This window comes from Myxocyprinus asiaticus, chromosome 17, assembly GCF_019703515.2.
Source record: "Myxocyprinus asiaticus isolate MX2 ecotype Aquarium Trade chromosome 17, UBuf_Myxa_2, whole genome shotgun sequence".
Lineage (NCBI taxonomy): Eukaryota > Metazoa > Chordata > Actinopteri > Cypriniformes > Catostomidae > Myxocyprinus > Myxocyprinus asiaticus.
The window spans coordinates 26,263,031-26,287,399 of NC_059360.1; the positions used below are offsets into that span (position 1 = coordinate 26,263,031).

The 24,369-nt window shown below is 37.4% G+C and overlaps 1 protein-coding gene across 1 annotated transcript in view; it reads right to left on the reverse strand.

The window, feature by feature from the left end:
- The window catches only part of LOC127454821 (MAM domain-containing glycosylphosphatidylinositol anchor protein 2-like), a 205,662-nt gene that overhangs the window by 6,937 nt on the left and 174,356 nt on the right, over window positions 1-24,369 (reverse strand). The window contains exons 12-14 of the mRNA XM_051722271.1: window positions 10,258-10,278; window positions 9,538-9,693; window positions 5,621-5,785 (exon numbers count right to left, since the gene is read on the reverse strand). Of these exons, the coding sequence (XP_051578231.1) occupies window positions 5,621-5,785; window positions 9,538-9,693; window positions 10,258-10,278 (342 nt within the window). The remainder of the gene's footprint in view (window positions 1-5,620; window positions 5,786-9,537; window positions 9,694-10,257; window positions 10,279-24,369) is intronic.

Genomic DNA, 24,369 nt, shown 5'->3' on the forward strand with positions numbered 1-24,369 from the left:
AGGTTTTGTGCTGAGGAGCCGAGACAAGGTTCCGGCCATTTCAGCGGGTAATCCAGCATTGTGGCAGGAGGGACACAATGTCTCGTTCCCTCCATCAGGGAACGGAGGTTACGCAAGTAACCAGGACGTTCCCTATCTGTCACTCACTCGATGTTGTGTCGATGTAGTGACACTAGGGGTCCCTATACGAAATGCCACAACTGGCTGAACGGTGTTACATGAACTGGCGGTGTGTGACGGGCAGACCACTGTGTGCCTCGTAGCCAGCGCACCAGGCCGACATGTAACCTCCCCTAATGCTGTTATGAGTGTCGAATGGCCATTCGGGGACAAGTCGACTGCCCAAAGATAGAGAAAGGCTAGCCCAGTCGTGGCCTCTTATCCTCTCTTTTTTTTCTCTCCCCAAAAACTACGTCTGGGGGGGGTGTCACTCCCAAGGGGAAGACATCGCGGAGACCACACCCCACCCGGGGGTGGGGGGGTGGGGGGTATTTTGAGTGGAAATACGTCACATGGTCTTGCCGAGCTTTGTCAGAAGTATGTCATGTGGAGAAGTCCCATGGTTGGTCCTACCCTACGGGGGATCCAAATAGATGCATAAAGCGTGCACCGGACACAGCAACGTCAGGGCAGGGTGTGCCTCCTCCTGGGGCAGCGCTTGCAGGTTCACCACCTGATCCCTAAAAGGGGTCTTGGGAACCTTGGGCACATAGCCCACTTGGGGTCTCAGGATCACTTGAGAGTAGCCTGGACCGAACTCCAGGCACGTTTCACTGACAGAGAAAGCTTGCAGGTCTCCTACCTTCTTGATGGAAGTGAGCGCAGTCAGGAGAGCAGTCTTCAATGAGAGTGCCTTAAGCTCAGCTGACTGCAGGGGCTCAAATGTGGCTCCCTGTAGACCCTGAAGAACTACAGAGAGGTCCCATGAGGGAATGAGGCGCGGTCTGAAGGGATTCAACCTCCTGGCGCCTCACAGATAAATGATGATCAGGTCGTGCTTCCCTAAGGACTTACCGTCCACTGTGTCGTGGTGTGTACATACACCTTCAAGGAGGAGGGGGACAGCCGCCCTTCCAACCTCTCCTGCAGGAAGGAAAGCACCAATCCAACTGTGCATCTCTGGGGGTCTTCGTGTCTGGAAGAACACCACTTAGCGAACAGACGGCACTTCAAGGCATACAGGCGCCTCAACAGGGCAGTGGGAGGATTCTTGGGAAAGAATGAGAAAGAATGTGAGCGGCGCCACGAGCTCAGGAACCAATCATCAAGCCACGAGGGTTCAGGGAGAGCAGAGGGTTCCACTCTAGCCCGACGCTTGCGGCTGCCCAGGAAAGCATGTCCGTCATCTCCACATCAGCCTGTGACTGGGCGACCGTACCCGAGGGGGGGAGCCCAGCTGAGTCTTTGGCTTCTGACTGGATGAGCCCACTCTATGATGCTGCGCTCGAGAGCTCATCACCTTCGCGGGCTCCGAACAAGAGATCGAACACACCGTGAGACGAGCCGGCGGACTCATCCAGAAGCCCGATCGGGGCAGACGAGCGTGTTGGGGAATGGGAGGTCCGTGGGGGGATACCCGGCAGAGGTGGTCCCATTGGGGTCCCCAAATCGCCCCCAGTGCTAGCCGCGCTGGCCTCATACCCGTAGGTAGAAGGACCGGGGCGGGGAGCCACTGGGGTGGCTTGCTTTCTTACGAAGGCAAGCCGTGACCGCATCGTTGCCATGGACATGTTCTCGCAATGAGTACACGATCGGTCCATGAAAGCTGTCTCCGTGTGGGCAGTGCCCAGACACGAAAGACAGTGATCGTGACCGTCAGAAGGCGAGAGATAACGACCGCAACCAGGAATAACACACAAACGGAAAGGCATCTTTAAAAAGACGCGTCTTTAAAAAGACGTTCTGTGTGTGCCGCTCTTTTAGAGGAATATACTCTTTTTTTAGAATATAATCTTTTATTTCTGCCGAAGCGCCCAGGGGCATTCTCTGCAGTGCACCAGTGCAGAGGGGGGAGAAGCTGCTGAAATGTTCCGTCAGATCCAGCAGAGGCGAATGAACAGCCGTGGGAATTCAGCTCAGTGAGCATTGACCGTTCGGCTCCGAAGAGAAAATCTGAATGAGTGGTTGCATACCAGCTCCTTTTATGCCCGTATGTTCGGGGGAGTGGTATGCAAATACCACTCGCTAATTTTCATTGGGCTTTTTTCAAAGGCCAGAGGTGTTTTGGGCTCCCAAGAGTGACTCCTAGTGTCACTACATCGACACAACGTCGAGTGAGTGACAGATAGGGAACCATTTTTATTGTAACCTTTCAGTATTGAACATTTCTTGCTTTGTCTACCATCTTATATTTATTTTGACACTAAACTTGTTGCAGTGCTGCACTACAATTAGCTGAAAATTTGGTATCTTAGGAGTCTGCATAATTAAATTGCCTACCTTTTGGAACAGCCTTTGCAATGGTAGCGTGCCTATGATGCCTCCATAGGCAGCTCACTATGTTTTGGAACAAGAGCAAGTGAGACAAGACCTACATAGATGTGATGCTATTATAGCTAGAATAAACTGTTCCAGAGAAAAACACGTTATACCAGTGTGGAACGTTAGAAAACACAAAAGATTCTTATTGCTATCTCCTGTTTTTGCACACTCTTTAAAGCCACTTGTGTTGGTTTTTATATCTAAATAGCGATATTACCATGTTGTCTCTGTTCTTTGCTGTGCAGCCAAACAGGCGATCTTGTTGAGAGCACGTGTAAAAAGCTAGGAAGAGCATATACCCTGGCGAGTTGGAATTAGTCCCACATTTTCTATTCTGAAAGCACACAGCTTTGTGAAGCAGAAAATTGCAGTTACAAGCTTGTCTGTGGGGCCATTGAGGTCATCATCACTGTCCTAGACGTGCAACTACATGTCCACAACTGCAGCGGCAGAAAGTGAGCATGAAAAGGACTATAGAAATGTATCTATAGTGCTGACTGAGTTATAGTTCAAAGTCATTTTCAGTACTTACAGCTCACTAGAAAGCTTTAATAGCTAGTTTTTCCATTCCAGGGAGCCAGGCTGTAGACTGCAATTATTTGATTTGCGTATTAACGCATACGTACAATACATTTGTCTATGCTGGAAATAACACCAGCAATTTGCTATGCTAATTACAAAAACAAACAAAAAATAAACAAACAAAAAAAGAAAATTTACAGGCATCATTACCAATATCAAGAACCTCAAAATTGCTTCTCTGTTTAAAACAGGATTTAGAAGTAAAATGAATATGTCACTATGCTATCTAATGAGGACACAAGGCAACTGTTGGGGTAACAAAATCGGTTATACATTTCTCAAAAAGTGTAAATACCTTCAATAATGATTCTTATTACCCATCTATTTTTATATCCTTTTTTTCTATCATTCCTTTTAGCCGTTTGCTATTACATTGAGCTACTGCTAGGGATGTGCAAGTCTACATATTTTCAAAATGGACTAGTTGGTGGTTTGCCTGAATGACGAATCAATTAATCAATTTCTAAGGAAGCCCTGTATAATTAGGCTGAAAATATAGAAACTATATACAGCATAAATACAGTATATACACTGATGAGCCAAAACATTATGACCACCTGCCTAATATGCTGTTGGTCCTTCGCGTGCTGCCAAAACAGTGCCAACCCGCCGAGGCATGGACTCTACAAGACCCCTGAAGGTGTCCTGTGATATCTGGACATTAGCAGCAGATCCTTTAAGTCCTGTAAGTTGCAAGGTGGAGCCACTGTGGACCGGAGTTCTTGGTCCAGCACATCCCAGAGATGCTCAATCGGATTGAGATCTGGGGAAATTTGGAGGCCAGGGAAACACCTTGAACTCTTCATTATGTTCATCAAACCATTCCTGAACAATGTGTGCAGTGTGGCAGGGCGTATAATCCTGCTGAAAGAGGCCACTGCCATGAGGGAATACCATTGCTATGAAGGGGTGAACCTGGTCTGCATCAATGTTTAGGTTGGTAGCACGTGTTAAATTGACGTCCACATGAATGGTTGGACCCAGGGTTTCCAAGCAGAACATTACCCAGAGCATCACACTCCCTCCACAGGCTTGTCGTCTTCCCACAGTGCATCCTGGTGCCATCACTTCCCCAGGTAAATGGCGCACCATACGTAGCTGTCCACGTGATGTGAAAGAAAACTGGACTCATCGGACCAGGCGACCTTCTTCCACTGCTCCAAGGTCCAGTTCCAGTGCTCACATGCCCATTGTAGGCGCTTTTGACGGTGGACAGGGGTCATCATGGGCACTCTGACTGGTCTGCGGCTACGCAGCCCCATACGCAGCAAGCTGCGATGCACTGTGTGTTGTGACACATTCCTCCCATGACCATCATTAAAATTTTCTGTGACTTGTGCCACAGTAGACCTTCTGTATGTTTGGACCAGACAGGATAGCCTTTGTTGCCCTTGCGCATCGATAAGCCTTGGGTGCCCAACACCCTGACACCAGTTTGTGGTTTGTTCCTCGGACCACCGTCGGTAGGTACTCACCACTGCTGACTGGGAGCACCCCACAAGCCTTGCCATTTCAGAGACGCTCTGATCCAGTTGTCTGACCATAACAATTTGGCCCTTGTCAAAGTCGCTCAGGTTTTAACTCCAGCCCATTTCTCCTGCATTCAACATGTTGACTATGAGATCTGATTGTTCGCTTACCATCTAATCTACCCAGAACTTGACATGGCCTTGTTAGGAGATAATCAACGATTGGCTCATCGGTGTGTGTGTGTGTGTGTGTGTGTGTGTGTATATATATATATATATATATATATATATATAAATGTTTTCAGAAAAACTCCTTGTTTACCAGTTGACTATCGTGACCCATCCCTACTTGCAGTGTTTTTTGACCAATGAATTTCCATGACTTTTCCATAATCTTTTCATTCGTTTGTGATTACTGTATAAGGATTTAAAAAAATAATTTGGATTCAGATAGATCCGCTAATTAATTATTTAGACCAATTTGTAAACCAGTTTGACCGATTCATTAAAAAGAACTGACTCAAAAAGCTCAAATCGGACAACACAATGTCTTGCGAGCAAGTTTTACTCTACATAAAAGCAATATCTAGATGATTAAATATTTAAGAGATTTAAGAGCCAACCAGAAAAATGTATATTCACTATGTAAATTTTCATGATTTTTTCCATTACTTTTCAGATTGATTAATATTTTCAGGCCTGTAAAACACTATTTAAAAATATTTCCACGTTTTTTTCATGACGTGGGAACCCTGTACTTATACCCTGGAAGTCAGAACACTCTGCCCCACATTATTTTCTCCACAACCCTGTGACTATGTAGCTTACTGACCAGGTCATCAAGCTCTCACTCTGAACAGCAGAGTTATGATGTCAGACAATCTGTAGTTGGCACTGAGGTTTCAGCTGACTGCACATCAAAACTAATTATAAGACAATTAAAACAAGTAATTTGCATACATTTCTCCACAGTTGATCACATCAGTTTCATTACAGTACATGCTGTATAACAGACCTGCAGATGCCAAAGCCCTGGTATCTGTTTTCAGTCTTTTACTTTGTTGTGTTTGCATAGAACAGTAACCCACCGATATGCTTTCCATACATGTGATAGTAGAAACTGACGCAGTAATTTGGGTTGGTGACCACATTCCCGTAGGGATTTTTCGGGGCAACACTGAAAGATGGGGTCAATAGTCTTGCCTTGTCACCCTCCTGACGTGGCCTTGAGGTCTCAATGTACATGTAGAAGCCTAAACAAAATGCACAACATAAAAATGAACTCAACTCATCATAGTAGCCTAAAAACAGCAGCTACATACAATTAGAGCCAGAATCAGGTTTTACATTTACAATGATTTTTTCCCCTGTAGTCTCAAAATTATAAGTGTGGGAATTATATTGTTTTAGCTAGTGGCTTTTACCTTGAAACCTAGACTGAAAAAATGCTAAACTAAAAATGTGCTTCATGTGGTTAATCTAAATAAACTTTTTATTTTAAAGTTTTTACAATACAAGTTAAGCTCAATTGACAGCATTTGTGGCATAATATTGATTATCACAAAAAAATTTGACTTAAAAAAAAGAAAGAAAAAAAAGAAAAAATCTGGGTTACAGTAAGGCACTTACAATGGGAGTGAATGGGGCTAATCAGTAAATGTTAAAATACTCAGTATTTCAAAAGTAAAGCCACAAGCTATGAACAATATACGTGTTAACATGAATTTAGTATGATAAAATCACTTACTAACCTTTTCTGAGTAAAGTTATAGCCAATTTTACAACTTAGTTGCCATGAAAATGTCATGTCAACAAACCCAAAAATGACTATAAAAATTACGATTTAAACAACTTTACGGCTCAAATAATACACAAGTTTTAACAGAAGTATTAATGTAAGTGCTTAGAAAATTAAAAGCTTCTGCCTTTAAACCCTCCAAAAATTGGCCCCATTCACTTCCATTGTAAGAGCCTCACTGTTACCTCAATTTCAGTCTAAATAAGTTTTGTTGTAATCAACATTATGCCGCAAATGCTGTCGATTGAGCTTAACTTGTATTGAACCCGGAATATTCCTTTAAGTAAAAATTTGTATTGACCATAACTGAATCATCATTAATAGGTTACACCAACAAAAGTATTATGTATTTTATGTATTTCAATATATAAAATACCCTTGTGTCTATTATACTGTAGATATCATATGATAAATATCAGACCATTTTATTGGGGCAAGTTGTCACAAGTAAGTTAAATGTTATAAATGTACACAATTAATTTATTATAATAACTGTTTGTCAAAACAGTGGTTTGTTAACTTTTACATTCTGCTGTTGCATTACTTGTATTGAGTTTCATAATTGTTTTACTGTTTAAATTGAGTTACAAAGCCCCTACTGAAGGACAACTTACCACATACAGTGTAGTGTAACAGCAAGGACACAAAGGGTCGACGTGTTTCAATGATCCATATTTCTTTTCCTGGCGAATATTTTTGAAATTGTTCAATAGCTTTTTATGTAGTCAAGATTTTAAAGGGATAGTTCACCCAAAAATGAAAATTCTCTCATCATTTACTCACTATGATGCCATCCCAGATGTGTATAACTTTCTTTCTTCTGCTGAACACAAACAAAGATTTTTAGAAGAATTTCTCAGCTCTGTTGGTCCACACAATGCAAGTGAATGGGTACCACAAAATTGTCAACAAGAGTAATCCATAAGACTCCAGTGGTTAAATCTATATCTTCAGAAGTGATATGATAGGTGTGGGTCAGAAACAGATCAATATTTAAGTCCTTTTTTTACCATAAATTCTCCTCCCTGCCTAGTATGTGGCGATATGCACAAAGAATGTGAATAGCCAAAAACAAAAGAAGAAGAATGTGAAGTGAAAGTGGAGATTGATAGTAAAAAGGACTTAAATATTTATCTGTTTCTCATCTACCCTTATTGCTTCTGAAAATATAGATTTAACCACTGGAGTCTTATGGATTACATTCATGCTGCCTTTATGTCCTTTTGGAGCTTCACATTTTTGGTGTCCATTCACTTGCATTATGAGAACCAACAGAGCTGACAATTTTTTCTAAAATTCTTTGTTTGTGTTCTGCAGAAGAAGGAAAGACATCTGGAATGGCATGAGGATGAGTAAATGATGAATTTTTATTTTTGGGTGAACTATCCCTTTAAGGTATGTGTCTATACAGAAACTGACTTTCAAAAATGAACCAACCCTGAGAAATATTCACCAGAGTACAGAGTGTGACAACTACACAACCATGATGTCAAATCCAGAGAATAAATTAAGTTAAGAACAATAATTTTATGTTTAAAAAATGCAACACAAAGTAGTTAATATTTGATAAAGAGAAACACTTTATAAATTATCAAGCTACGAGTGCAAGCTTCAATACACCTCCATTAAAGCACTGACTAAGAATAATCAATAGGACCTCAGTGACTCCACAGCATAGGACAAATGCTTTTTCAATTCACATTTCTCATAGCTTTTAACAAGAAAGATGTCTTTTCTTTCATATTGTGTGGGAGTGACTTAAAGAGCTATTGACTCTGAGGGACTTTTCACAAAAGCCAAGACCTTAAAATCAATCTATTCAAATACACCAAATTTATATAAAAATATCCTCAATATATAGATATAAAAAGTAGATTAAACAAGTGAAAATATCTATTCAGACCTATACTGAACATAGCACTTACATTTGCCAAATTCCTCTACTCTAGTACCAAAGAACCGCAAGAGCTGATTACATTAGTGATGTGTTGACCCATGGAAATTATCCAGTTCCTCACCGGATCTGTCAGGATCTGATGTCAAGTTTAATGACTGACACAATTTCTCTTAGAGTGCTGCTAATGGAACCCATGGACCTTCTTCCCCTAAACAGCCTGCTGAACTCTTTTAGCATGAGAAATTGGAAGTGCCTTTGGACAGTAATGTTATTAGCCCCTCTCTACAAAGTCACAAGCCTTCACTTTTGCTGAGGAGATGAGTAGTCTACTCAACATCTGCTATGCCACTGATGAATGACAATTCATTGAATTATTTGTGAAAATTAGACACATGTGATCTGTTCTAAGTCATGCGTCTGTGTGTATCTCTCTATATCTTCCAACCTATTCTCATAGAATGAACCTTACTGTAGCTACATTTTTTGTACTTTATACTTTTTGCTGCAGTTTTCTTATGAAAAAAACAATAGAGGCGCTACAACAACTGTGTGTTTTATTTACTTTCACACAAATCATGGGTACTATGGCTGTTTATGACTTTATAAACACTTATTTTTCTCACACCCTGCTATGATATGATATCGAAACACTTTTACTCTAATGGATCATTTGAAAAACGATACATTATAACACTTGTATTACAGACCCACCTACATTTAACACGTATTCCAACACAATTAGCTGTCACTAACCTGATAGTGTGTTGGACTTTGGACTCGAAGACGTTCAAAATGAAAGTGAAGCGAAAGTGCCATAGAAGTGACGTGAAATGACATGGTTGCTTCTGTAAATGTACTTTTCATGTCGAATTTGCTTTTAAAACATTATTAGTTAGGTTTAGGCATTGGTTAAGTGTAAGGATGTCTGTTTTGTTCACCTCTCATTTATCTTTTAGGACATTATTGGTTAGATTTAGGTTAAGGTTAGGGAGGTACGTTTTACTCATTAAAACATTCTTTTAATATTCATTTTAAAAACTTTGTCTGATTACATCATTTCACTCACTTTTGGTGCCCCCAGCTGGACATTTCACTGGGAAACTGCAGCCAAACGTGCAATGAAGCACATAATTTTGGTTTGCAAAAATGTTGCCATTGTCACATAGATTTCATGAGATCAGACTGATATCTTCATGTCTGTGCTTTTTAGAATTTTTTTTATGGGAAAATCTGTTGGTGCAAATGATTAGCGAGAATCACTTATTACTTTAACATTGAGTGGAACATGTGCAGTGCGTTTGTAAGTATACCTTGTTTAGAGCCAGTATGGTCGCTGTTGGGCCCAGTGTTGGGTGTATATTTAGTGTTCCTGGTGGCAGCACTATGTCTTGTCCAATCAAACTCTTCCGTTTTATCTTGAGTGAACATACAGATGGTTTCCTCGTCGAAACCGCAGTGGAACTTACCTATGGAGGATACAGCACAGAAATGTGAAAACTTATATGCAGAGAGCATCTACAAAGCTAAAGCAGCTAATTTTATCATTTACATATGCTGTACAAATGCTTTATCAAGTAAAAAATTTTGTAACATCTGAATTAACTGGTTTTATTCAAATACAAAAAATATTTTTTTAATGAGTAGATCAATCTGAATACATTAGGTTAGACAAAAAAAAAGTCATTTTAATGGTCATGTCAGACAGAAATAGCTCCTTAAAGGGATAGTTCACATAAAGATAAAAATTCTGTCATTGTTTATTCACCCTCATGTTGTTTCAAACTCATATGACTTTCTTTCTGCCATGGAACACAAAAGGAGAAAAAATAGGCAATGGAAGTGAGTGGTGACTGAGAATAACATTCTGCCCATCATCTCCTTTTTGGGGTTGGAACAACATGAAGCTAAGTAAATGATGAAAGAATTCTGGGTGAACTATCCCTTCGAGGTAAAAACAACACATTTTAGAGTGTGCTTGTTTAAATGCTCTTATTGATCTTTTTCTTTTTACCAATTTAAAACATACTCACTCCAATGAGGATTCACTGGTGCTGTAAAACAGAATAGAAAAGAAGTTAGAAGATGTGAAACTCCAGCTGTGAGAGAGTATACAGTTAATAGTTTTGTAATAAACCAAAATAAACAACAGCAGGGGACTTGGAGAGGTGAGAAAGCTGTTTGCCCTTGGAGAGCAGTGTTTAGAGAGTGCTTTGGGCATCATTACCATGTATCAAACAGTTAGAGAGGGAGAATGAAATAGTGTGTCATGCAGGAGGGGGTGTTTTTGTGGGGAGAGGTCGCCATGGGGCTGTGCAATGCTCAGGTGAACCATAAAGACCTGTATCTCTCTTCATTCAATTCAAAAGCAGCCTATCTGAACACGGCAGAAAGCAGCGTGCTTCCAGGCAGCCTCATTGAGGGCTAAAGGTACACTGTGGAACAAAAGGTTTCAGAGGGCATGTGTGGAAAAGATAGGGAGACTGAAATGGATCCCTATTTCACCAACTGAGCTCAGTGCCTTAATAGAATACAAAAAACCTTGGCGCAATCCTGTTTAAGTGAGAAAACGTGTTTGGATCCTCCAAGAGCAGTGATTACGCTAAGCTGTGAATTCCTGGGTAGGGTAGGAGAAATCAATGGACATCCCCTTAAGGTTTAAAAAATGCTTGAAGATATAATTTTATGAAAATTATTTTTCAGAGCTCCAACGTGGGTAGAAAGATTTAGAGAAATATGTTAAATGGTTGGTTTACATGAAGATCCTCTCATCATTTACTCACCCTAAAATAATTCCCAACCCAAACCAGCTGCATTTCCACTATCTGGCTGAATGAGGGTGTGCTAGTTAGCTAATGTTTACATTCGATATAAACTCGATATTCTAGATAACTAGATAACATAATACCTGAGCTTGAGCTTCCCTTTTGCTTGTGAAATGGGCGAGTTGAGTGACGCTGGCACCAGGGTGGCATATTAAGGGCGGGCTTTAGGGCAATGCTGCGGGGCTATTGGCCAGATGGTGGGAACACAGATCGATTTAGATCTTGTGGCTCGAGGTCCGAGGCTACTGGCCCTGGCCGGGCCAGTTGATAGCCCTGGCTTGCACTGGCCCAATAGTGGAAAAGCAGCTAATGAGATGTTGGACAGAATGTTAGTGACTGACAGCCTTAGTCACCATTCTCTTTCATTGTATGCAAAGAAGATGCAATGAAAGTGAATGGTGATTAAGGCTAACATTCTGCCTAGCTTCTCCTTTTGTGATCCACAGAAGTATGAGGGTGAGTAAATTATGAATTTTCAATTTTGAGTGAACTAGCTCTTTAAAAGTGCCATTCAAATGTTAGTTCCTGGAGTTAAATGAGTACAGTAAGTCTTCAGGGACTGAAAGTGTCATCAGTTCTGGAATTTGATCAGGCTCTTATAATGAGAGAGATTAGCACAACAGCATTTAAATGCAGCAGATGTTCACAAGGGATTGACAATGTAAATGTCTGCTTTACAAACTGCAGGGGGGACAGCTCCACACAAAATTGATGATAGTTTTGTTTTGTTTTTTTACAAAAAGTATAAAGTTGCCAGAAGGTTGAAAGCAGGAGAATCAATTATCTAATGTCTGTTTACATATACAGAATTTACAAATGTTTTACAAATGATGGAATGAATGAATAAATGAATGAATGATGGTAGTGTCATGGAAACTGCAGCCTTAAGTAGATTTTTATTTTTTTTTTTTTTGTAAAGGAACACAAAAGCTCTGTTCCAAAACCTACTAAGCTGCCTCACTGTTTACGGCCTACATAAGCAACAACAAAATTCAAAAATAAACAAAAAAGGTTTTCACAAGGTCTTACATAAGTGTTTTAATTTGTAGGGATGTGCCCGAAGCCGAATACTTTATTCGGAAAGGCAGGACAAATGACTGATAATCCAACAAGAACAGGGATAGAGTGATATTTTAAATAAACATAGGCCGTTCTAAAATGACAATGCGATGGTGAGTCTGTGAAGTCAGTATGACTAAAGTATAAACTTTATGAATGAAAATGCGCACAGTGTGATTTCAACTTCAAATCGATGGCTGCGCTGCAATCTCTGTTTATTGTGTTCATCTCAGAAATCTGAGCTTGTCAAGAGTAACATTGATTTTCCACTTTTTGAATGGTCTGTTAATGTTTAAAACCTTTCGAGCGAGACATGAGAACATGCATCTGTGTCTCACTTGCTCCTGAAGCAGGCAAGCAGGCAGTGTGTGAGGTGAGGGAGGGGTGAAGTTTCTGATCAGTAAGAGCGATTCCTTCTAAAATAGAGCGAACGCAAGTAACCTGCAAAGGACAAACACTGACTGTTGTGCAGGGCTGTATAGGGCTGGGATATCATCACAATGATTTTGCTGGTGATATACAGTAAAATTAAGCAATATTGTGAATATCACAATTAATTTAATGCACATTTTTTGGCCACTTGATATCTTAAAGAGCGAATCATTAGACTAATTTCACTATCCTTCTGGGCTACACAATTAATCAAAATAACATCAAAATCGTGATATGGTCATATGCGATTATTAAACCACAAAAGGTTGAGATGAGATGAAATTAATAGCCTACATGGTTTGTGTGTACTTCAGAGTAAACGGCGACGCTCTCTTCATGTTCACACGCAGGGCTCACGCATACGCTCAGAGCAGTGTGCGTGCTATAAATTAATATTGCATATGCTTAAACAAATCGAATCCTCAAAATAATACAATAATCCACAGTAATTATTCAGTATTATAATAATAATCAACTGGGTTAAAAAATTAGTAAAGTTAATTTCATTCACAGAAAACGTTTTAGTAAAAATACATGTATATGTAGGTAAATAGTGCATTTAATTTCTCTATTGTGCATTCGTGCATTTAAATGAAAATAATTAAATATTATTCCTACTTGTGTTAATTTAGTAAAAAAAACAAAAAATGTTTTTGGGAAAACAAGCTTTCATTATTTTTAACTAGATTTCTTTTTTTTTTTTACTTCATGCATTAAACATTTTGAATCTACTTGTCTAGATTGTCTGTTTGTTTGGTTAAAATGATGGTGCCTCTGATTAAATAAAATCACTTTTAAGTAATTTCGGAGCAAATACGTACATATCGAATAGGATGAAAAATATTGAGATATAGCCTAATTTTGTAGCAATATTGCCCAGCAATACTATTTTGCCATTATGAAGTTACACTGTTGTTGTTTATTTCTGATACAAATCTTTTTTAGCTTGTTTTATCTGTTTGTTTGACAATATGGATGATGAGGGAGAGCAATCCATGGTTGACAACACATAATCTGCTTTATCTTATAAGAATAAATAATAAAAATACTATAATTAAATATAATAATGATAATAATAATAAATAATTTTATGAATTATACAACATTTGTACTTGTCGCACTTCTGGTTTAAGCATTCGGTTATATCTGAAATACAGATAATTTTGCCATTGCAACAGATACAGCTACAGATAACGGCTTCGATGCACACACCCTAATAAGTTGATGCATGTTTAAATTAATAAATGTTTGCTTTTTTTTTATTTTTTATCATTTTGTACATTATTAAAAAGTACTATAATGCTATTTTTGTTGACTAAAATTATATTACTCAAAGTATATATGCGTAAAATGGACTAAAATGAATAAATATGACATGACAAAATATTGATCTTAAAGGACATTTTTGTCAAATTACTAAAAAAAATGAAAAATAAAAGTGTAAAAATGTACACTGCCATAATGTATCCTCACATGTAACTGATTTGGAATGTTATACATATATGACGCAACTCAGTGCTCCACACAAATCGTAATTAATTTTTTATATTATATAGTTTTTACATTAGAATGTTGCTAAGCTAACAGTGCAGTATTTTAAAAAGCATATAAAGTACATAAAACACACACACATATTGGATACATTTGTCAATTTTTAATTACACTGAACAATGTTTTCCCCGATATTTTTAGTATGGTGAATGAAACCATTATTCTCTCGCCTCATCCACCATCTTGGATTTATTTTTAACTTGTCACAATGCATTATGGGGTTGCCTTCTTCACAGAGGATACAAGCGATGCTCCCTTAAAATTAGACTAAGATGAGGTATCTTGGGAGGCAGCGTAATTTAAGGAATGTTCCAGGTTCTATAGAAAGTTATGCTCAATCGATAACATTTGTGGCATGTTGATAACCAAAAAATAATAATTTTGAGCCATCCATCATCTATTTAAACAAAGCAAAAATTGTGGCTTAAAATGGAAGTGAATGGGGCCAGTTCATTAGCATTTCAATATACACTGTTTTAAAAGAAAAGCCACAAGACATTATACGTGTTAACACAGTTTGAACAGTGTGTACTTTAACGTTTATGGACTGGCCCCATTCACTTCCAATGGCAATTACACAACTAACGACAATTTTTTGCCTTTTTTTTTTAATAAGCAAGGGACGAGAGCAAAAATGCATAACACTACAAATAAAAAGCTACTATCAAAATGTCTGTCACATGTTTCCACACTGATCACATTTTATATCAGCTGTTCACGACTAGTTACTTTTTCCTTTCACAAATCCGCAATCTAGAAGCTAATTATGCAATGGAGGTTATATTTCCCTTTCTGTAAACCACCCAGCTGTTTCTAAACGGGGTAAGAAGGTGAGGCCTGCCTTGGTTAAACCAAACAGATATGCATATTTGGAAACACGTGCCACATTAACACACTCTAAATGATGGGCTCCACGTTTTTCTACATGTTCTCTCCCTCTCTCTTTAGAGCTATTAGAGCTATTGGAGGAGGAAAGCAAAACGTCAACATCATTAAACACAGAAGCAATTAGACCAGTACATCTCCCACTCAGAGAGAGTTCACTGTCGCTCAACTCAGAAGCAAGCTTTAAGGTGAAATTCGACCATATTCATATTGATTAGAATAAGCAAGATAACAACATACAGTTGTGCTGAACGGCGTAATAAATGGCTGAATACATGAATGAATGAATGAATGAATGAATGAATGAATGTTACATTTATATAGTGCTTTTCTGACACTACACTCAAAGTGCTTTACACATTGAACAGGGTACTCTCCTCAACCACCACCAGTGTGCAGCATCCATCTGGATGATGCAACGGCAGCCATAGTGCGCCAGTACGCTCACCACACACCAGCTATTGGTGGAGAGGAGAGAGTGGAGTGATAGAGCTAATTAATGGATGGGGATTATTAGGAAGCCATGAATGATAAGGGCCAATGGGGGGAATTTGGTGTACATAGTGTGTAATCTTATCTTTGATTCTGGGTTTTGAGATACAAATAGAGAATAAAACCCAAAGGCATTATTTGAACAGAGTTCTAGCAATGCATCTAGCAAAACATTTAGCAAATTTATGAGTAGAATCAACTGTAACATTGTAAAATATACTTTCATATTGATCCACTGGAGTTCCAACACCTTTTGACCAACGAATTTAATGACTTTTGTAGTTGTTCAAGATTAAAGGATAATGATTTTTATATAGATTGCATTCACAAAGACCAATTTTTATTTGATTAAATATTTTAGCGCTAAGCGCAACTCATTTATAGCCACCATAGAAACTTCCATGACTTTTACATGACATTTTTTATTTACTTCCATGACTTTTTCAGGTCTGGAAATCACAGTTTTAAAATTCACAGATGTTTCCAGGTTTTCCATTCACTGTAAACCCTAATAAGTTAGCATTTAGTATTAGACTGGTTATGTGATCTCAACATGGCAGCCCCCATAAGGGGACCCTCTCTATGTAGAATAAAGCAGCTTTTATAAGGTTACCGATATGACTGGATTTTTCATTTCATGTGAGTGCTCATGATTTTATATATAAGTTTAAAAATTACAATTCATTTCTTTAGGAGTAAAACTTTTTAATGAGGAAAAAATGACTGAGTGCACATTTAAGTTAATAAACTCCCAAGTTTAAGTTAATAGAACTTTTAGATTTTGTACTACACATGCATGTTAATTGCACTTAACTTGAAATATTGAGAAAGCTTACTTACACATTTTTATTGCACTTAACTTTAAATATAAATCTTTGGCTGAACTGAAAATTACCAAGTGCAACTTAAAGGTGCTGTAAGCGATTTTTTTCATGGAAAAGTATGCAAAAAATGTTCCTCCTCCCTTAAAGTTATTAATGAAATAAGTGTCCTGAGATATCTCACCAGTCTCTGTGACAGCTGCAGACTTAGTTAACAGCAAACAAAAATGTGTCCGCGAACCGCAGACATTGACGCTTTTCACCGGTCAATCATTTTGCTCATTCTCATAGTATTGTATTTGAAGCGGATCACTGAGGCTATGATTCAAAATGTTTGTCAGTTGAGGGCGCTATTTTCCCACTGTTGAATTTGACAGCCACAAGAACAAACAATGCTGCTCTTTTGCTCGGTTTTGGTTTCAAAATTATCTTTGGAGGGTGGGGTTTTGGAATGAGGAGGCATGGCTAATTCAACGGCTCAGTCACGTGAAAGCTTCAGAATGCTAAAATCGCTTATTACACAGCTGTCTGGAATACTCGATTCTGATTGGTCAATAGCACCATCTAGCAGTCCGATATTGCTCTGTAACCACCACACATCGACGTATCAGGTCCTTGCGAGCCTTCTCTCCTGCTTCTCATATCACTGTGCAATCTCTACAAGTAAGCTTATGAAATAATTTCAACTCAAATCAATGTTTCATGTCCATTTATTTGTTTATTTGGCAAGTAGTCTTGTAATAGCCTGTATAATGAGGATACAGGCATTCATTTTCACAAAATAAACACCTACAGAACTCTGACGCAAACTGGAGGTTGATTTCAGCTGTTCAGCCATTTCTTTCTTCTCAAATTACATAGTTTCAACGTAAATCAATGTTTCATGTCCATATATTTATTTATTTGGTTAGTTGACGTGTAATAAGTGGGATAATGTACATGTCAGCCAGTTATTATCGCAAAATAAACCCCTTCAGGGTGATACAAGACTGATCATCCTGTCGGAGTTTATTGTGCACTAACAACTGTCTGATGGTACACTATCCCTTACTTACAGCACCTTTAAATACTTCAGGTAGAGTGAACCGAACTAGCTAGTACTACTGGAACTGGAATTGGAAACATTATGCTTTGATTAGCAAAGCAACTGCTCAACGAATAAAGCAATACACTGTAGGACATTCTTAAATGTTACATGTCCTCAACCAAAGCACAAGCTCCACTATTCATCATAATGGTTACCCACCAAAAATTTAACAAAACAGAAACTCTTCTAAATAACACAACAAAACATTACACAGACCCACTTTATATTTGGTGGCCTTAACTACTATGTACATTACCATTTGATACAATGTACTTATTATGTACATACATGTTGTTGCATTGTAATTACATTTAAAGTACCAGCATTTAATTACATTTGTAGTTACACTGTTTACTTTACCCCTAACCCTAACCCAACCCTTACCCCAAAACCTAACTCTAACCCCTTACCCTAACCCAACCCTTACTCCTAAACCTACCCGTACCTGAACCTCAGTAGCAGCAAATGTGGATATTTTGCAGAACAACATGTAGTTACAGAGTAAATACTTAGTCTTGTATGTATTTATTGTTAGTACATAGTAGTTAAGGCCACCAAATATAAAGTGTGACCCATTACACATTAACATGTCTCCCCCTTTACATTAATCTTGCACAAAGACACATTATATAACACTTAATATAATGCTGTGAAATAGAAATCCCCTGCCCAGTTTCAGTTTAAGTTCCTGTAAATTTAAAGAGACAAGTTCATTAAACTCAAAACAATAAAACAATTCAGGATACTTAAAAGGTGTCTGTTTCATAAACTCAAAAAAAAAAAAAAAAAAAAAAAAGATAAAGTTTGAAATACCCATCAAGGTTAATTTATTTGAGCTGATTTGTATGATTTATGATATAATTTTTCTCTACTCAAAACAATGAATTATTTTAAGCATTAGGGTTTACAGTGTGGCTGTGGAAACACTGATCCATGTTTGGTAGACATATTAGCATTTAAATGACCTGTAGTTGATCACTGCTATTAATATTATGAGTAGTAAACAAAAAACAAAACAAAAAAACAAGTAATGTCAGGGTAATAACATAGTCAAGGTTTGGTGAGGTGTACTAACTGACTGACAATACAATTACAATAGCTTGTTAGCATTGTACTCTCAGCCTGTTTGCGTTCTCTGAAAGGCTCATTAATAGCTGTCAGCTGGTGGCTTTCCAAAACAATCTACAGGCAGCAGAAAGTTTTTGTGTTGAATGTCTGCTTTATAGAATGATACCAAATGACACAGTCCATCAATTCTCCTTACTGGCTTGTTAATTTGTCTGGCACCATCCACACATGAATTTGAACTGCAGCCATTTCAAGTCTTAACAAACACTGCTCAAACTCTGCCACATGTTGCAATAGCTTGCCTTTCCAATAAAAAAAAAAAAACTCATTTGAAATGGCAGAACATGGACATGGCTGGACAAACAGAGACATTGGCTCATGCTCGAGAATCGATCAGGATGTCCTTCATTCACTGAAAATCATAAAATAATCAAACCCATTTAGTGAATATTTCTCAGGCTACATTTATTTTTGAAAGTCAATTTCTGTATAGGCACACACCTTAAAGTCTTTAGTTCTTGCTCAGGAAAAAAGATGCAGTTCATTGAACACACATTAACTTTTGCTGCCTCATTGTTGTAATGTTGTGTCACACTATATGGGTTTACTTGGCACAATGGAACCAGCCGTTAAACAGCCTATTATAATTTTTGTTCTGCAAAATGTAGACAGTAAAATGATTATGAAACAAATAAACATTTAAATACATCTAAAACATTTAAAATGCATGTGATAACTTGCCCTGACCTGACATTTATGAAAAATACCCTTGTCCTAAAAACATAGTTAAATTTTTCAGTTAAAATCTACCTTCATTACATAGCTGACTCTTGCCTAAATGTATTCCAGATTTTACATGTGTTCACTTGTTTAACAGCTATAGCAATAAATAAATAATATATAAAATGGATAAAACATGAGGATATAGGATTCACAAAAATCACTTATTTTATATCAGGGTTTTGAACTAGGTGTTTGAAATCAACATATAAAACCACTGCTTGAGAAAACACACATTTGTGTAATTGGACTCACAACTTTACAGTTACAGCCCTTGTGACAACTACCCCACATGACAACTAGCCCTAGACTCCCATACATAATGGACAAATTCTGTCACATATGTGCATTTTTACCATACCAGGAGAAGGTATCTTTTTCAGCCATTTCTGTAAGGCTTAAATGTCAGTGTATTATTGAGAAAGCTGGGATATTGATTGTGACTGGTGTGATTTTGCTATCACCTTCTTCAGGCTATTTGAGCCAATTAGAATGCATAATGTCATAGTGGCAAAAGCTGGACTCTGATGGAAGTGCTCCTGGTGTGAAAGCCACCCCATCAATACAGATGGTCTTTTTTCTATGAGCCCGGTGGCAGAGTGACTTCAGGGAGGATGGAATAGCAGAGAGGGAGATGTTATGGAAGAAGACATTTTACATTTTTTAGCACTGGTATTTCCATTACCTGACACAAAGACCCTGCAGAGCCATAGGGTTTGATATCACATGGGTAAGCTACTGAATAAACTATGAGTAGAATAAATGAAATAATGAACGAATAAAAAAAGAATACATTTTTCTTTCTTGGATTGATTCTCCAGACCACCTTTTCTAATTGTACCTGGTCTGCACATGTCCTTGGCCATCAATACGAATCCCTATTTTTAAAAGAGGAACCAGAGCACAATGACACTCACTGATTGCCTCTGGTGCAAATGGTGCCCAACAGCAGTTGGAAAAAATAGTGTTGGTGGTCAAAAATTAACTTTCTTTTTATTAAGGTGCAAAATTTCCCCCAGGAAACTGGTTTTCAGGGGCATGTTTTTTTATTTTTATTTTTACCTTTCTTGATTTTATCATGAAATAAAAATGACCAATATATTTTTGCAGCATTTATTAATCTTGGTTATTGTTAATTTATGATAATACAATTGTTCATTGTTCATGTTAGTTCATAATGTTTTAAGATAATGTTAATAATGTATACAACTTTTAATTTAAAAAATGTATTTTAAAAATATATTAGTATATGATGAAAATAATTTTAACCAAGATTAATAAGTGGTGTAAAAGTACTGAACATTGTTAGTTCATATTAAAGGGATAGTAAAAAAAAAAAAATTCTCTTATCATTTACTCACCCTCATGCCATCCCAGATGTGTATGACTTTCTTCTTCTGCGAACACAAACAAAGATTTTTAGAAGAATAGCTCAGCTATGTAGGTCCATACAATGCAAGGAAATGTTGCCCAGAACTTTAAAGGTCAAAAAAGCATATGAAGGCAGCATAAAAGTAATGCATACGACTCCAGTGGTTAAATCCATGTCTTCAAAAGCGATATGATAGGTGTGGGTATGAAATAGATCTATATTTAAGTACTTTTGTACTATCAGTTCTCCTCCCTGCCCAGTAGGTGGCGATATGCACAAAGAATGCAAATCGCCAAAAACAAAAGAAGAAGAATGTGAAAGTGGAGATTTATAATAAAAAAGGGCTTAAATATTGATCTGTTTCTCACCCACATTTATCATACCGCTTCTGAAGATATGGATTTAACCACTGGAGTCAAATTGATTACTTTTATGCTGCCTTTATGTGCTTTTTGGAGCTTTAAAGATCTGACCACCATTCACTTGCATTGTGTGGACCTACAGAGCTGAAATATTTTTCTATAAATCTTAATTTGTGTTCAGCAGAAGAAAGAAAGTCATACACATCTGGGATGGCATGAGGGTGAGTAAATGATGAGAGAATTTACATTTTTGGGTGAACCATACCTTCAACTAATTTTTGTAAAATATTACACATTTTTTCTAAGCAAATAAAAACACAAAGTTTCGTCCATGTATGTCAAATACTTCAATTGAATCAATTGATTTAAATCAATTCTTAATCTGAAAAAAAATATGGCCTATAAAATCAAACCTACGTCACAAAAGCTGTAAATAATGTATAAGATATCATAAACACAATTACAGTTGCAATCAAAATTATTCAACCCCCTGACCAGCAATAAATTCTGGTGAATTAAAACACATCAACTGAAACCTCAGTAAACAGTCAAAACAGTTAAAAAGTTTTTAAAACACATTTGAGTGATTTTGAGAACAAAGAGTTCAGTTTACCCAAATTTAAAAATAAAAAATAACTAATTCTCTCCACAAATGTCATGTCAAAAATATTCAACCCCCAAAGTCAATCATTTGTGGAGCATCCTTTATCCATAATAACAGCAAATAAATGTTTCAGGTAAGTGTTCTCAGGCTTCGGACACCTCTCTATTAGAATTTTTACACATTTCTCATGAGCAAAAGCTTCCAGCTCATTGACATTCTTTGGTTTCTGTGCTGCCACTGCTTCCTTGAAATCCCAACAAAGGTTTGCAATGAAAGGGCCATTTAAGGACATTCCACGACCTATCCCTGAACCAGATTTTGGACAACTTGGATGTATCCTTGGTGTTATCTTGCTGGAAAGTCCAATGATCACCGAGCTTCAATTTACACACTGAAGGCATCACATTTTACATGCCAAAATGGCCTGATACCTGAAAGAATCCATGGTGTCAGTCATATAGTCAGGATAGCCGTTTCCTGCAGCCGCAAAACACCCCATAACAGGACTGACCCACCTCCATGCTTGACTGTGGGGATGGTGTCGTTCTTGTCATCACCTTGTCATCTTACTCCAGACGTACTGCTGACCCATGGGTCTAAAACTCATTTTCAGTTTAGTGTCATACGTCTATAAAACCTTCTTCCAGGACTCCACAGGTCTTTCCTAATTACTTCTTGAATATTCAGTCAACTGGAGTCAACATTTCCGTTGGTGAAGTTTTGCTTTCTTCCACACCCCAAGAAGGTTGCTGTTGTACCATATTTAAAAAATTTATGAATGGTGCTGCCAACTTTGTCTATTGGAAATTGAAGTTTCTCGGAAATGTACTTTTAGCCATGACCTTTGTTGTGTAATGAAATAATCTCCTCTATTAGCTTTAGAGACAGCTTTTTTTTAATTGCATTTTTTTTGCATAGAAATACATTTTTGTTTACAATGCTAAACTTTAATTTTAAAACTTAAATAAATGCCATTGCAGATTGATGACTTAATTTTGTTTTAAAACAATTACTTGTGTAGCCTTACATATTTAAGAAACAGCTACATGCAATAGGGGTTAAATAATTATGACATGGCTGTATTTTTAAAAAATCCTGCTATTTAGAAATATTAGGTTATATATTCACATTATGACTTTGAATGTGCCACTTAGCTGATATAGATGTAAAGTTTAAAAATTCTGGGTCATCAGAAAAGCTTACCTTTGTAAATCCTTACTGTCTTGGGGGGGTTGAATAATTTCGATTGCAACTGTATATAATTTCAAACCTATATATTAGATTTTACAGCTTGCTACTGTCATGGTAAATTTTGAAATAATCGCTCTTCCATGAGTTCAAGTTGTTGTTGTATTGTCAAATTATGTGTGTTTTCAGCGCTGACTGAAGTTTTTATTTTATTTTATTTGAAACACATCATATTATCTACACATTCAACAACACATGTCTCTGAGACAGTTTATACAGATTTCTGTCAGTCATAGTGTCTGCAAAGACACCAAACTCATCACTAGATATATTATGAAATAGAATATTATGAAATACATAGAAATTTAACAGATTAAAACTGAGGAATGCACTACATCTGCATTTTTTGCCTTCACATTCCAGTGTTACTTTTGGTTAATAGTTTGGGCATTGGGCTATCTGCACTGCATGAGAAGTGTCTAAAAATGGAAAGGGAAAGCGTACTGAGAGGGACTCTAAACTACAAGCCTATTAGCCTCCCCACTAGCCTGGGTGATGTTGGTTTATTGAAAATTACCTTTAACCTATTAAGTGTACAGATAAAGAGCACATGATGTTTCTGTATATGCAAGACCTTAAAATTATGACAGAACCTTTAAAGAGCCTCTAATTTCACAAAACACTGGGGTTGTGAAACCTCGATCACAGAACTGTGTGCACAATTAATGAATGTCAGTGTGCATCCAGCCATTGGGTATGGTCATAAAGCTGCCACATTTCTCCAGTAAAGAAGGGAAGGGGTTCAGGCACTACAGATGTAGGGTGGAGGTGACTTGATATACATTACCTGAGTCTCGACTGGTCTCTTAAAGATGCATAAAGCAAAATAAGATCAATCTATAGCTCTAATCAATGAGTGGATGACATGAATTAACATTTGCAATAAAATGCATGTCATTTGAAGAGTAATATGTGTATTTTTCATGTACACAACCACCAAAGGTCTCCATGACATTAAAAAAATTATTACAATTATTAACTTAAAATGTGCTAGATGAGCAGCTATCAACACAGCAGCTGAATGTATGGTGTTCTTTCTCAAGATGAGGGACATAAACAGTGACCCCAAAAATAAGCCACAATTAAAAATGTATGAATGTCTTTGCATTAGAAAAAAAAAAAAAAAATCATTCCAAGTAGCATTTATTAAAAAAAATAGCACTTTTCAACTACTAAACCATTATATTGTTCAAGATTAAGACAAAAAGTACACTTTTTGGTCACTTTCTGATTGTCAAACATTTTGGAACATGCCTATAGTTAATGTGATTAAAAATGCCTGCTAGTTTACCTGTGTGAAAAGGGGTGAATTATGTGACCTTGGGTTTAAAAAAGAAAGTACATAGACACATTTATCATTGTTAGTATCTGCTTTTCAACACACTAACATATATGTTTTCTAAGAGCATTGTTAAATACTGGAATGAAACATAATTGGCAACTAAAAGCCAGCTTATTGAAAGAAAGACTTTTCAGAACAGACAGTAGTTCTCTGCCATGGTACTGTCCTTTTTTAATCTAAAAATAAACATAAACAACAGCCAAACAAATCTGACAAT